Here is a 15,175-nt window from a genome sequence, read left to right as displayed (position 1 = left end):
CTTCTAAAGTCAAGGGGATCCAGAGACACACAAGTGGGAATGGGGGAAGTACAAACAGCGTCTGTGGGATGCCCGGGCAGTTCACAGTCTGTCCCTCCCCCGTCCCAGGCCTCCTGCCCAGGCCCTGGCTGTGCTGCAGGGATGCTGCAGGTCAGACACATGCTCTGGCGGTGGCCACACGCCCTCAGGCTCTAGGTGACAGGACCCTTCTTCCCAGTGTCCCTGGATAGGTGCAAATCCAGAGGGCAGATAAAAAGCCCCCATACTTGGTAATATCTGTAACTGATTGGAGGGGTGGGGGGCAGACTCATGACCTTTGAGCACTTCTGGCTGCTGACCTAGTTCTGTCCCTGCCCCCCCCCCAGGGTTCCACGGGTGCAGGCCATGGACTGGGACACCCCCGGATGGGGGGCGAATGCCAGTAGGATGTGGATGACTTCATCAGCTTCCATGTCCAGCCTCAGGCCCCTTATCCCTGTCTGTGTCCCGACTCCCCCACTCCCGGAGCCATGACCCTGCTCCCAGCCCCACTCAAAGGGGTACAGGGGGCACAGACAGGGATAAGGGGGGGCACCGCATCCCTATTCTAAAAAGCGTTGCACTGGGCCCAGAGCAATTCCAGCCTCTCCCCCTCTGCTTTGCTGGGCTCAGCCAGTCATGGCGGCAGCTGGGATGCCAGATGGGGGCAAGAGCCGGGATCCTGGGCGGGGGCCTGTGTTGTGAATTCCTTTAACGTTTCACCAGGACAATGTTAATAGTTGAAACGGTTACTGCTTTAAAATGCTGTTTACATCCCTAGGCTGGACTCCTGCCTTGTAGCTTCTGAGCCCTTAGGCAGAAACCTCCACCTACCCCCAAAGCTTCAGTGATATTTGTGGTAAAAGAATTCCCCTCTGGCTGCTGGGTGGGGCAGCCCCTCCCCCTCTCCTGCCCCATGGGTTGGGGGAGCTGCCTCGTGTCTCTCCCTCTCCCCGACCCCCACCCACTTTCCTTCCCTCCCCAGCCAGTCTGCTCTTGCTCTCACAGCCTCCCCCCCAGGCTCCCCTCCCCACATCCCGTCTTTCCTTCACAGGACCCCACCCCACTCAGAGATTCCTTCCATTGCAACCCTGTTCCCAATTCCCATCCACTCCCTAAGTCTTTCCTGATTCCCCTGCATTGCCCCATCCCCCCTTCAGCACCCACCCTGCCCACTGCATCCTCCTCCTGCCCCTGACCCATCCCCCCTTATCTACACCCCCCTTCCCCACTTCAGCCCCCTTTCAGCTCCCCCAGGTATGGCTATCCCAGCACAGCGTGGGTTGGTTTTCCCCTGCTCTGCACACAGCGGGAACTGCCTGGTGTTGAATAGGAGACTACCCTGTAGGAATGTGCTACCAGTACCCATTGTGGATCTGTAACTGGTTTGTAAGAAACTGCTATTAGAAAAACCTGCTCCCTGATGTAGCAAATGACTACAGAGCGCAGTTTGTCCCCGGCACTCTTCTCCGGTGCCTGCACTCATGGCAGGACTAAGTATTATCTAGACCATTCCTGCCAGGTGTTTGTCAGCTGCATGATCCCCCGACCAGTCAATTTTTGCCCCTAGCTCAGATCCTGGCCGCCCCCTCTTGTGATTTTCCCTCTTTGCCCCTTTTTAACCCCTGTGAAGAGCACTCGGCACAATCGTATACTTAGGGCAGGATGAAGGGTAGTGGCTTCAGCAGATGTTACTGAGCACCCTCAGTTCACCATAAGTAGCACGTTCCTACAGGGAGCAGTTTTCTGTACTGCACCTGCAGGAGAGTTAATTAATCCACCCTAATGGGCGATAGCAGCTATGTCTGTGGGAGAAGCTCAAAACAAACAAACAAAAAAAGCCAATTGACTCTCCTTCGGCAGGCGGCAGGCAAATGGGAAATGCCAGCCAGAGGGGATTTCCCTGGCAGATAAGATTTCCAACTCTCCCAGCCCAGATGCCATTGACAGAAATGGTGTCCAGTCCGGGAAAATTGGCAACCGTAGTGTCAGATGAAAAATTTCTCCACAGACCCTAGAAGAATCTGAAAAGCTGAAGAATGGTCAGCTCTGGTCTGAGCATGGGCAGCAGGTAAAACAGGCCGGGGGAAGGGAGGCTAAGCAACAGTGGTTGAAGCACAAAGGGACAGAGGAATCTTTAACACATCTGGCATGTAAATATCTTGTGACTCCGGCTGCAACAGTGTCATAAGATTGCCTCTTCTCACTTTCAGCATTATGCTCCCTTCTAATGTCATTTGGCAGCTGCCTGCTTTGTCTACTGCTTGTGGGAAGAGCCAGGGCCGCCCAGAGGATTCCGGGGGCCCGGGGTTTTCGGCAGCGTGGGGCCCTTCCGTTCCGGGACCCACCACCAAAGCGCAGCCCGGTCTTCGGCGGAGGGGGGCCCCCGCCGCGGGTCTTCGGGGCACTTCGGCAGCGGGTCCCGGAACGGAAGGGCCCCCCCGCCGCCGAATTACCGCCGAAGACCGGGCTGCAGTTCGGCAGCGGGTCCCGCTTCCGCGGTAATTCGCCAGCGGGGGGTCCTTCCGCCCCGGAGCGGAAGGACCCCCCGCCGGCGAAGACCGGGAGCAGAAGAAGCCCCTGCGCCCGGCCCCGCAAGAGTTTTCTGGGCCCCCCGGAGCGAATGAAGGACCCCGCTCCAGGGGCCCCAAAAAACTCTGGTGGGGGCCCCTGTTGGGCTCGGGGCCTGGGGCAAATTGCCCCTCTTGCCCCCCCCCTCTGGGCGGCTCTGGGAAGAGCAGCCCATTGCAGGTAGCTGGTGGGAGCTTGGAACCAGGGTGGACCGGCAGCCCCCTATCAGCTCCCCACTCCCCTAAGTTTCCTGCGCAGCAGCTGCCGGCAGTTCAGCTGTGTCCCTGCCCCCACTGCCATGTGCTACTCCTGCCCTCTGCCTTGGAGCTGGTCCCCAAGACTCCTGCTTGCTGTGCCGGTGGGGGTGGGGGGAGGCAGAGAGGGGCTAATGTCAGGGTGTCCCCCTCCCTCCTGCATCCTGCTTACCCCATCTTCCATAGAGCAGGGGGGACACACCAGGGCTGCAGTCTCAGCAAGGTGATCTAATTAACAAGGCAGGGTACTTAAGGGAAATGCACATATGTTCCTGCTGCCTTGCAGAGTGAGAGAGTTAACCCTTGAGGGATCAGCCAATTGCTAGTTCATCATTTAGCAGTAAGGGAAATATCCCACCCTCTGACTCCTCCACCTCAACCAAGCTTCACAATCATCATCACTGTGTAGTCTGCCTCCCCCTTTCCATTCCCAGGACAGGCTGGTTTAATCTCAGACCTCAGAGCAGCCCTTAGAGAGTCACTGCCTGATTCTCAGTCCTGCTCTCAGCTCAGCGTTGTCAGGGCAGTCACAGGCTGGTGCTGGCCTTGAGTTCAGTGGGCCGGACCCAGCCAGCCATTTTTATGCAGAACTCCCCAGTGTGCTGAGAGCTGCATTGATAACACCTGTATCCAGGTGCTCTGCTGGGCTGGGGCCTTTCACAGATTGGATTCTGCAGCTGCCAGCACGTGGTTTGCTGAAATCTCATCCCCTGGTGCTACTGCAAACTCTGATCCCTTCCCTCATTCTGCATTTGCTGGAAGGAGGATCTAACTTACCATGCACAGAGCAATCGCCCTGTATCCCAGAGTCCGACAGCCCCACCCCCCTGTGTGACGTATTGGTCTGAGTGCTCTTTTCTCTCTTTTTCCCCTCTAGGCCATCAGAGGAACCTCGCCCAGACATGTGGCTCCTTCTCACTCCCCCTCACGCTTCTTGAGACCGGGCAGGGCTTGGACACCAGGTGAAAGCCACGTCTCCCCTCAGCACAGTGTGGACAGGAGCCACATTTCCGCTACTTTCACTTTGTTCAAGTTAACCTTGAGGTTCTCGCCCTGTGAACAAAATGGTGGATTTACCCCTCCCGTGGGAAAGATTATGAACTTGTTACATCCCTGGGGGACTGGCTGCCTGTAGACACTGGGGATGTAACATGAGCCTTTCACTGCTAGGTCTCTGCTTACCATAGACACTGACTTCTATCTGTCCCTGGGGGTGCTCCACCCCCGCTTTGCCCTGTTAATTCTGTGGGGGTTTGAGCTCCGGAGCAGCCATGGGGTCAGCACCTCTGCTGCTTACAGTCATGGGACCGAGCAGTGACCTAGTATAAACAGTGACTTACATTGAGACGTAGCCACGTCCTGCTGTTAATGGGCAGGTCAGTAAGGCCTAAATTTACAGCAGTGGCCTAACTGTGGGTGTCTCTGTTTATCTCCTCGACATACAGGAGTTCAGGGCACGTGTTCCACCTGCATTCGCAGCTGCAGCCGGAGTCAGTGGGCGCTGCGGGTGCCCAGCCCCTTGGAGAACCAGCCCCTCAGCACTTAGGTCAATACCCAAATTTGGACCCTAAATCAAAAGAGATTCTTGATGTTTGGACCCAGCCCATCATTGTGCTCTGGCTCCTGGGCCGGCCAGCACGGCTGTTTGTGCCTCCTCCCCAGCAGCTGCAGGCACAGGGAGCGCCCCTGGGAGGGGCGGGAGGGAGTGGGGTTGGGACAGGGACAGGCTGGAGGAGGAAGGGATGGAAAGGGATAGAGGGGTGTAGCCAGGGTGAAGCTGCATCTCTTGTACTCTGCACCCTGGCAAAGCCTCTTAAGTTAATCAGCAAGCTGCTGCCAGGAAGTTCCCTCCATCTTCAGCCCTGTCGTGTGTCCCCCTTGCTCTATAGAGATGGGGTAAGTGGGGGGCAGGAGCAGGGGGAGCCCCCCTCTCTTCCTTCCCTTCCACCCCCCCACAGCAAGCAGGAGTCTTGGGGAGCAGCACATGGCAGTGGGGGGAGGGACAGCTGAACGCCCCAGCAATTGATAGCCTGCTGGGCAGCTGCTCCTCAGGGAACTTATGGGAGTGGGGAGCTGATGAGGAGCTGCCAGTCCACCCTGGTTCCAAGCCCCCACCAGCTCGTTGCAATGGGCTGCTCTCCCTGCAAGCAGTGGCCACAGCAGACGGCTGCCAAACCATTAGAAGGGAGCACTGCACAACTTTAAGTGAGCATGTTCCCTAATTGATCAGCAACGTAGCAACGAAACATTAACCGGGACAACTTTAAGTGAGGAGTTCCTGTATTTGCCTTCTGGTTTCTCAGATCTTTAAAATGCAATCTGAGCGCAGCCTAAAGTTTTCCTCTGCAACCAAGAAAGCCAGCAACTTCCTTTGCTTAGGAAAGGAAAGCCAAGAGTCTCACCTCATCACATGCTTCCAGGAGCTGGGGCTTTCACAAACACACCAAATACAATGAGACTCATTATAAAATCATGAGTGTTGGAAACACCGCAGTTTCTTTATAGTGAGCCAGAGCTGCCTTAGTGTACATGAGAATCAGGCCTTTGAAACATTGATATCAGCTTAACCTAGGTTTTGTCCTGTGAATTTCATATCCCTGGACTTGGAAGGATCAGACTTTTATCGGTTGATGTCTGTAAGTGTTGATTTCACTGTGCACGCACAAACCAGTAAAAAAATGTACTTTGCATATTTTGACATGTGATGTTGAAAATCTCTATTTAATGAAGTTTTAACATTTTGAATCTGTCTCTACTGTCATTAAATAGTTATTGGCTGACCCAATATTGTCTGATCCTGCCCTAAATCTCCCACCACTGTGAACATTTAAATTGATAGAGATGCTTAAAACCCAGATTTTTGTGCAACTGTGCACAAATCAATAAATATAAAATTGCTTAAATACCTGTCAAAATTGTATATTACAAATGAATTCTACCAAGCCTGAGTATCCCGCCTTAGACACTCAGTTCCTGCTCCTGCAGGCTCATCCTCACAGGGGGGTGCCTCTGATTGCAGGACCAGAGCCCTAGTGGTACATTTTTCACTGAATGGCCCAGAGGGAGCCATGGCTGCAGAGAACCCCCTGGAAAGTCTCCAGGAGGAAGCTCCACATCCCATTTGTCTGCAGTATTTCACAGAAGCTGTCACTCTGCAGTGCGGGCAGGTGAGCCAGTGCTAGGAGGGATCCGATACAGCTGCCTCCTGCCTGCAGAAACTGTGCAACGGAGAAATGTCAGGCCCAACAGGCAGCTGGGAAACATGGTAGAAATCACCAATCGGCTGAGTTTCCAGGCAGCGAAAGGAGCAGGAGGGGATGGGGTGTGTGGGGAACACCAGGAGGCTCTGAAACTTCTGTGAAGAGGATCAAACCCCCATCTGTCTGGTTTGCCATCTGTCCCGGGCTCACAGAGCTCACACGGTGGTTCCCACAGAGGAGGCTGCCCAGGAGTACAAGGTAGGGAATTGCTGTCATGTTTAATGGGTAATAACTTTGGATTTTAATTACAGGCTAATTTCACTGAAAGTTCCCTGGCACAGGTATGATGCATTATTCAGCTTTGTAAACCCTTCATGGTATCACATGGTATCACAAAATAACTGATTTGACAGAGTGGCAACAGAGGCAAGTCTTTAATGATACCCCTGATATGGGAAAATGTCCTCTGAGATTCTGATGGGGATTCCTGAAAATCTTCATTATATAAAGAATTCTACCAATCCCACAGACACATCACCCACCAAGTTAATGATACTTCAGTTCTTCCCCAAATACCTGCTTACAGCCAATTCTTGTTAACGAAACTACTTTTTATTAAAAGAAGAAAAGACAGTATTGGCTCTTAGGTCATTAGACATACAAAGATGAATAGAGTCCTTAGGTCAGTTTCACCAGAGAGATCATAGAATCATAGATTATTAGGGTTGGAAGGGACCTCAGGAGGTCATCTAGTCCAACCCCCTGCTCAAAGCAGGACCAATCCCCAAATCCCTGAATGGCCCCCTCAAAGATTGAACTCACAACCCTGGGTTTAGCAGACCAATGCTCAATCCACTGATGGTGAGTTAGAATTGAAAAGAGTCCCTTTCAGAATCATTTCATCACGTTCTAGTCAAATGTTCAATATCAGGGCAGTGCAGAGGGGACTGGAGATCTCAGTCTTACGACTCAAATGCCCCCTGAATAAAGCATAAGAAGATCGGAGATAAAAGGATCAGGTCTCAAGAGTTTGTACGGACACTTTTGTAGCCTCTCGACAGCAGGCAGCCCTTGGGTGAACAATAGGTTTGAGAAGTAACCTTCTATTTCGCAAACACCACAAGTACTAAAACTATATGGATTAACATAAGGTAATTATCCATAAAGCCGTTCATAGACAGTTTACCACAAACTTTAAACAGAGAGAGAGAGAGATACAATGACATTATTACACCCAAGTTTAATCTAAGTGTTATTTCCCTCTTGTATGGATTGCTTGATGTTTAACAAGGACGGACCTCCGTGTGAAACTTTTTCCACAATCTAAGCACTTGTGGGGTCTCTCTCCAGTGTGGACTACCTGATGTACAACAAGGTGTGACCTCTGTCTGTAACTTTTTCCACAGTCTAAGCACTTGTGGGGTCTCTCTCCTGTGTGGATTGTCTGATGTGCCATAAGATTTGATTTTTTTGTGAAACTTTTCCCACAGTCTAAGCACTTGTGGGGTCCCTCTCCAGTGTGGATTGCCTGATGTGTCATAAGATATGATCTTTCTGTGAAACTTTTCCCACAGTCCAAACATTTATAGGATTTCTCTCCTGTGTGGATTATCTGATGTGTCATAAGATATGATCTTTGTGTGAAACTTTTCCCACAGTCTAAGCACTTATGGGATCTCTCTCCGGTGTGGACTACTTGATGTTTAACAAGGCCTGACCTCCATATGAAACTTTTCCCACAGATTAAGCACTTATGGGGTCTCTCTCCAGTGTGGACTGCCTGATGGTTAAGTAGGATTGACCTCTCTATGAAACTTTTCCCACAGTCTAAGCACTTATGGGGTCTCTCTCCGGTGTGGACTGCTTGATGTCTAACAAGATCTGATCTCCGTATGAAACTTTTCCCACAGTCTAAGCACTTGTGGGGTCTCTCTCCTGTGTGGATTGTCTGATGTGCCATAAGACTTGATCTTTGTGTGAAGCTTTTCCCACAATCCAAACATTTATGGGATTTCTCTCCTCTGTGGATTATCTGATGTTTAACAAGGCCTGACTTCCATATGAAACTTTTCCCACAGTCTAAGCACTTATGGGATCTCTCTCCGGTGTGGACTGCTAGATGTCTAACAAGGTCTGACCTCTGTATGAAATTTTTTGCACAGTCTAAGCATTTATGGGGCCTCTCTCCAGTGTGGACTGCCTGATGATTAAGTAGCTTTGACCTCCGTATGAAACTTTTTCCACACTCTAAGCACTTATGGGGCCTCTCTCCAGTGTGGACTGCCTGGTGATCAAGTAGGGTTGACCTCCGTATAAAACTTTTTCCACAGGTTAAGCACTTGTGGGGTTTCTCTCCAGTGTGGATTCGCTGATGTAAAATAAGGTGTGACCACCATATGAAACTCTGTCCACAGTCTAAGCACTTATGGGGTCTCTCTCCTGTGTGGACTGCCTGATGACAAACAAGGTCTGACCTCCGCATGAAGCTTTTTCCACAGTCTAAGCACATATGGGGTCTTCCCACAAAGGTCCCCTGTGATTCCCTGTGCCCAGGAACTTCCTGCTGTTGATTCCCCTCCTCGTTCTCACTCATTCTCTTGTCACCTGCTGGGAGAGAGAGAATCCAGAGAGGAGTCATTGTGCTAGGGAGAAATTCAGATGAAGAGCATCGAGGGAAAACCCAACATGCTAAAGCTGCACAGAAGGAGCAATTGGATTCTGCCTCCACTTCCCACCCAAACTTTCACGGAGAAGGAAAGTTGGGAAGGAAACTCCTGCAGGTAACAGGACATGTGGGAAGCAATGTCAGTGATATTTGCTGACTGCAGCCCTGCCCTGGGTGAGATGAGGAAGAACCAAGAGCACTTACTGATACCTCATTTTTGGGATTCTCAACTTTTTCCTTCACTCCCCAGATGGTTTATGTGTCAGTCCTCACCTGTGTGGGTGCCTCTCGGGATCCCTCTTTCCTCACAGGGCTGGAGTTCAGGCACCCACGGCTCTTCCCCTCGTTCCAGCCGGGTGATCAGGTTAGGTTTGGGAAGGGGAAATCCTGTGCAGGGAGTGAAATCAGACCAGATCAGGATGAGTGGAGGATTGAGAGCGCGTCTGTCAGAAAGGACATTCCGTGGGCAGAACGTGTCCCTGTGTTGTGCTGGGGAATGTGGAATCTAAGAGGATGGGAACATGGTCACTGAGCCCCCTCGGGGGAGGCAGACATCTGTGGAGGTGAGGGGAATTGTGATGCACACCCAGCTCCAGTATTAAACCCCTGCCTATTTCTAACCCTGCAGACCCCAGAGCCCTCCACATGGCTGGTGCTGTTCCCAGGGAGGAGGGAGAAGAGGGATTCTGTGAGCAACCGAGAAACAACACAGACAGGACAATACACGGCTTCTCCACCTTGCAAACTAGGGGGGCTGGGTGGGGATGATTTAGTATGTGTTATGATCTACTGGTTATGTTCATCCTAGTTGTGTGCAGGCACCATTTGTGTGTTCAAAGTTATGAACATTGGCTGTATAATTGCTTGACTTCTAAGTAGCCTTAGTTAGAACATTTGGTCACTTCTTGGAAAAGGAATGTGCAAGTTAAGTGCTCGATCAGGAAGAACTTAACAGACAAAAGAGCTTAGAAGACTCCAATCCACTTAAGAAGTCTACCTGAGGATGTTCAAGGTAGCCTGTGGGTAATGGCTGCTACCTGCAAGTCCTGAGTCATGCATGGGCATGTGACTTGCCCATGTGATTCCGAATCTCCATTTTGTGAGTGGATTCTACACAGGGTGAGGAGGGGTCGCCACCCGCAAGAGAGAGTCTATTTAAACCCCTGGGAGACCCCTCCATTTTGTCTTCAGCTTGCTAAAGAAGGAGCCTCTTCACCCCCCCCCCCCTCAAGATACTTGAAGGAAACTGGAACAAAGAACAGTAACTACGGGGGGTGAGAGTGATTGCTGGACCCAGGCTAAAAGGAGATTAGTCTGTAGAAGGGAACATTCTGGAACTGGTGAGGATCTTATCTGTATTTAGTTTGATTAGACATAGATTTGCACATTTTATTTTATTTTGCTTGGTCACTTACTTTGTTCTGTCTGTTACTACTTGGAACCACTTAAATCCTACTTTCTGTATCTAACAAAATCACTTTTTACTTATTAATTAACTCAGAGTCTGTATTAATACCTGGGGGAGCACACAACTGTGCATATCTCTCTGTCAGTGTTATAGAGGGCGAACAATTTATGAGTTTACCCTGCATAAGCTTTATACAGGGTAAAACGGATTTATTTGGGTTTAGATCCCACTGGGAGTTGGGCATCTGAGTGTTAAACACAAGCACACTTCTGTGAGCTGCTTTCAGGTAAACCTGCAGCTTTGGGGCAAGTAATTCAGCCCCTGGGTCTGTGTTGGAGCAGACGGGAGTGTCTGGCTCAGCAAGACAGGGTGCTGGAGTCCTGAGCTGGCAGGGAAAACAGGAGCAGGGGTAGTCTTTGCACATCGGGTGGCAGCTCCCAGGGGGGTTTCTGTGATCCAACCCTTCACACTCTTACCCAGCGAGGTCACCGTCTCATAGTTCTCCTGCATGACGTCCCTGTAGAGGACTCTCTGAGTGGGGTCCAGCAGAGCCCCCTGCCCCTGGGTGAAATACACAGCCACCTCCTCAAAGGTCACCGGCATCTGAAACAACAAGAGTCCCCCACTCAGCACCTGCGGCCCCAGCCACAATCCTACGAGTCAAGGGGGAGGAGGGACAGAGAAGCAGAATCCTCCCTGCACCCTGCTCAGAGCAGCCAGGAGGCTTCAGGGGGTGGGGAGAAGGTCCTTGTCCACCCCCAGCAGAGGGAGCAGGGCAGGGTCTTTTCGTTTCCCACACACCTGCCAGCCACAGGCTGATAATACGGGAAGCAGAGCTCTGAGCCAGGGACAGACACAGGAATCCCAACAGCTTCCCTGCGTATTTCACAGCAGCCTCTGGCCAGTGGGTTCAGGCTCCAGCACTGGGAATCTGGTCAGTTTACCCAGCCCTGCCCAGGGGGGTATTTCCTGGTTCCAAAACTCACCTCCCCCACCACCAAAAGCTCCCTAAAAATCCCCTACCTGAGCTGGCTCCATCACGGCCATTCCCCTGCCCTGTCTCCTGGAAGACGGGACGATCTGGAGCGAAACGTGGACGCGATTCCTCAGCCTGTCAGAGGAGCAGGGAGACTGGGCAGGTTTCATAAGGGGCTGGACTCCATGTCACACCCCGATTCCCCCCAGGCTCTCTCCCTGCAGACAGACGCGCAGATTCTAGGACTCTGCCATGCTGGGAACAAATCCAGTTAGTTCATTACCCCCCCCCCCCGTCAGACCCCCTCCCCCTCATTAGAACTAACCCCACCAAGTCCCTTCTAAACTCCCCCAGAACAGCGTCTCTGAGCCAAACGCTGGAAAAAGAGCAGAATCAAAGGAGTCACTTTAGGGCTCTGCCCCACGGTGTATTGTAACCCCTCTAGCTCTGTCCCGGCTCCCTCAGTCCTGCGGTGCTCAGCAGAGTCAGCAACTGGCTTTTCCTCGCTCAGCTCCTCCCCTTGTTCCCAGCAGAGCTGACTGCCCGGGGGTGCAGGGAATGGAGCCGGGCAGGGCTGGGAACCTCCCTCCCTGCTCCTGCTGCCCTTCCAGTCTCTCCACTCTCCCTTTTTATCTTCTTCCCTCACCCTGGGGGAACGGGCGACTGCCCCACTGCCGTGGGCCTTTGCTCTCATCAGGCAGCTCAGCCACTGACACTGCTAACGGGGGTTGAACCCGGCTGTGCCACTGAGGGCAGCAGCTCTGGGACTCACCAACACAGGGAGCCCCTCCCCTTGTAGGCCAAACTCCCCAGCTGGTCCCTGAAAGGGGCCCTTTGTGCAGAGTCATTTCCCTGCCCGGCTCCAGCCCTTTCCCCAGGCTCAGGAGCTGGTACGGTTAGAGGGGTTCCAGCCACTGGAGAAAGTGCCCCTGGGCTGGTCTCAGAGGGGTAGGATGAAGCAGGAATGTTCTGAATTTTTTCTCTGAACACCGTGTGTGTGCCTCAGTTTCCCCATGTGTTACTCAAGTATGGAATTGGTGGGATACAGCTGTGTGATCATTGGGGAGACCTCTAGAGGTCAGGTGTGACTGCAGAGTGGATGCCTGGGCATAGAGAATGGCCAAAACTCTGTATCCTGGCCAGGGATGGCCGGAGCCGATCCTTCGCAAGGAGCCAGCGTAAGATGTTGGAAAAAAAAGAGGTGAGGGGGAGGCCAGGTGACCTGTTTTCCTGGGAAAAAGAGAAAGCAGAGAGGAGGGGCAGAGGGGCAGCCTGACATCACTGGGGAGGGGGTGGCTGGACATCATTGAGGAGGGGGGGTTGGAAGCGGGTCAGTCTCCTGGTTTGGGACTCAGCAGGGAGAGTCCAAGGCTCAGGACTCTGGATTCCCCCCCAGATGGACTTTGCTGAGAGCTCCTGATTTCTGTGCTAACAAGCTCTGCTCTACGCTGTGTTCCCAGCGACCAATAAACCTTCTGTTTTCCAGGCTGGCTGAGAGTCACAGCTGAGTGCGGAGGTGGGTGCAGGGCCCCTGTGGGGAGCGGGTCAGGCTTCTCCTTAGGCTGGTCCCGAGGTTCTGGCTGGGGCCGTGCAACCTCCCTGGGCTTTGGGGACAGGGAGGCTGGGGCCACATGCTCAGCAAGTGTGTGTGTGCAGGGGGGAGGGGGGTGCCTCCCTCAGCCCTAGGTTCACCCCCCCACCCCCAGCTGTTCCCCGTTCTTATCGCCGGCTCCTAGTCCCAGGCAGGGGGGGTGAAACAATCTGCACAGTGGGGGGCGCTGAGAGCCACTGAACCAAACTCTGAACCCTGGATAGGATGGAAACCCCTTCAAGAAGCCGGGGGGGGGGTGCAGTAGGGCCCCACCAGCCTAGAGCCAGCGCCTCTGCTGCCCCCCACCCTTGGCCCTGATTGTGCCCCTGGGCCCCGCTCCTTCCCCGGCCCACAGCTCGGCCCCCCCGCATTCAGTTTGGCCCCTGCCCACTTTCCGCCCCCCGCCCCCACCGGGGCTGGCGGCAGCTTTCCCAGGCCCCGGGCGGGAATCGCAGCCAGCTCCGCTGGGAGCAGCCTGGGGCCAAACCTCCCCCTGCAGCCCGGGGGTGCCGGGGGGGCGGGTCTCTCTCACCTTCCCTCCGAGCGGGGCCCCCCGGGGCAGGGGCCGGGCCGGGCTGGGGGCTCTGCCCTGGGAGAGGCTCCTGGGGGGGAGCAGCGGGAAGGGCCCTGCTGGAGATTCCCCTCTCCCGGCTGCAGCCAGGGCTCCGGGCTCCCAGCACCAGCCGCCCCCCGGGGCTCGGGGATCTCGCCAGGAGCCTGGGAGCCAGAGTCACCGCAGCGGCTGCGAGTCACTTCCTGCGGCCGGGCCGGAGCCCAGCGCTCGCTGCCCGGAGCCGCCTCCCGGCTGCTCCTGGGTCCTAGCGCTGATGGGATCGCGCTGCAGCATCTCTGGCTTCGGCTCCTGTTCCGCTCCCAGGCGCTAAGGTCAGAAGGGCCCATCACAAGCATCTAGCCCAGGGGGTCTCACGACCAAATTTGGCGGCCTCAGAGTGTGGCCACTAAGTCTCGCTGGTGGCCGCTCTGACCCGTTTTCCTAAAATACTTAATGAACTGTAGGGGAAACCAGTAAAGATGCGCAGAGGTAAGTGGAAAATGGTCCCGCTATTGGGGGAATTTTTGTGACTTAAACACCCCCCAGGTGGAATAAAAGAGCAGAAGGATCTGAGTCCTCGCTCCCTCTCCCTTCACCCAGAGCCTGCCTGACCCCGAGGGCTCCCCTTCCCCTCTGCTGTGTGGCAAAGTCCTTATAACCCTGACAAGGCTGGGCCCAGGCTTCCTGAGGGGCTCGTCATCCCCCAACCTGGTTGTGGCCACTCAGGACACGGGCTAGAGCGTCCCCACTCCCGGGGCACTTCCTTTGCTCTGGATGCTTCTCTGACCTCTTCCCTGACCCTTGTCTACAGTTCAGGAGAAATGCAATTTACAAAACAGCAAGTAATAAAAAAATCAGGACACAATCGGAAAGGAAAAAGGAAAACTCTTAGCCCCACTCTGCAGGGCCGGATTAACTTTTCATGGGCCTGGTGCCAAACATATTTATGGGCCCCCATGGGGCAAGGTGCAGGGGGCAGGATGGTCAGTCTCCAGAGGGAACGGCGGGTGGGGCGCAATGAGGCCCAGCATGGCGGGAGTGGCCCCACTTTGCGCAGCCCAGCAGAGGACACTGCTTACAAACCAGCCCAGTGCTGTTCTGCCAGCATTCCCCTTCCCCTTGCTGGTGGGCCGCCACCACATTGCCCCTTATGCCCAGCGCCCCCTCGCCCAGAGACCTCCCCCACTGGCCTCCCACCACAACTGCACAGCACCCTGCACAACACACCACTCGCCCAGCGCCCCCCGCCCATGGACCTCCCCACTGCCCACCTCCTTCCTCACAGTCCCACCATCACAGCTGCTCTGCACCCATAGTCCTGAGGGGATTCTGCACCAAACAATTAAACATTCTGCACATAATATTTTAAAATGTTGCAAATTTTGTCAATAAATAAATGTGGAGGCCCCAACATGGCAGTGGGGAGCACAGGCCCCTGGTTACATGGAGGTGGGAGATCACCCTGCAGCATCCCTGCACCCCACCCCAGGACAGGGACTCGGCAATGAGGCTGCATCCGACCTTGACACAGTGCAAGGGCCAGGTCTGCCCCAGAAACACCCTGGGACCCTGCCCTCATGCCAGGTGCACCCAGTGTGGGTGAGCAGGCTCAGCCCAGCAGCGGGATCCAGGTGGGGGTAAGAGTTCTCTGTGGGGCAATCTGGGTGCGGGTGGCTCAGTGGGGTCTGGATGCACAGAAGCTCATTGGACAGTTCCAGGTGCAGGGGCAATGGGACTCTGCAGGGGATCCAGGTGAAGGTGTTTGGGGCTCAGCAGGGGAGGTCTACATGCAGGGGAGGTGGTGTTCATTTGGAGGGGGTCCGTCCAGGTGCAGGTGGTTGGAGCTCAGTGGGGAGGGTGAATGGGGGGATCATCGGGGTGGTACAGATGCAGGGGAGGTGGGGCTTGTCAGGGTGAGGGTTTGCTGGGCCTGCTTAAC

The 15,175-nt window shown here is 54.2% G+C and overlaps 1 protein-coding gene across 1 annotated transcript; it reads right to left on the bottom strand.

Annotated features, from left to right (window-relative positions):
- Positions 1-6,633: 6,633 nt before the first annotated feature.
- Positions 6,634-10,646, bottom strand: LOC120383904 (zinc finger protein 585A-like). Its single transcript, XM_039502222.1, has 3 exons — positions 10,593-10,646; positions 8,982-9,095; positions 6,634-8,650 (listed from the first exon to the last, which is right to left on the bottom strand). The coding sequence occupies exons 1-3, from the start codon at positions 10,624-10,626 to the stop codon at positions 7,296-7,298; spliced, it is 1,503 nt and encodes a 500-aa protein (XP_039358156.1). The 5' UTR covers positions 10,627-10,646; the 3' UTR covers positions 6,634-7,295.
- Between the last annotated feature and the right edge of the window lie 4,529 nt (positions 10,647-15,175).

Source organism: Mauremys reevesii, linkage group 15, assembly GCF_016161935.1.
Source record: "Mauremys reevesii isolate NIE-2019 linkage group 15, ASM1616193v1, whole genome shotgun sequence".
NCBI lineage: Eukaryota > Metazoa > Chordata > Testudines > Geoemydidae > Mauremys > Mauremys reevesii.
The sequence above is the reverse complement of the archived record's forward strand: the minus strand, read 5'-3'. Positions and strand labels throughout refer to the sequence as shown.

Excerpts from the sequence above, each read along its gene's own strand:
- LOC120383904 (XM_039502222.1), bottom strand. The coding sequence starts at position 10,626 with ATGCAGGAGAACTATGAGACGGTGACCTCGCTGG. Across the intron at positions 9,096-10,592 it reads TGAGACGGTGACCTCGCTGG|GATTTCCCCTTCCCAAACCT; the intron begins GTAAGAGTGTGA and ends CTCCCTGCACAG. Across the intron at positions 8,651-8,981 it reads CCCGAGAGGCACCCACACAG|CAGGTGACAAGAGAATGAGT; the intron begins GTGAGGACTGAC and ends TCTCTCTCCCAG.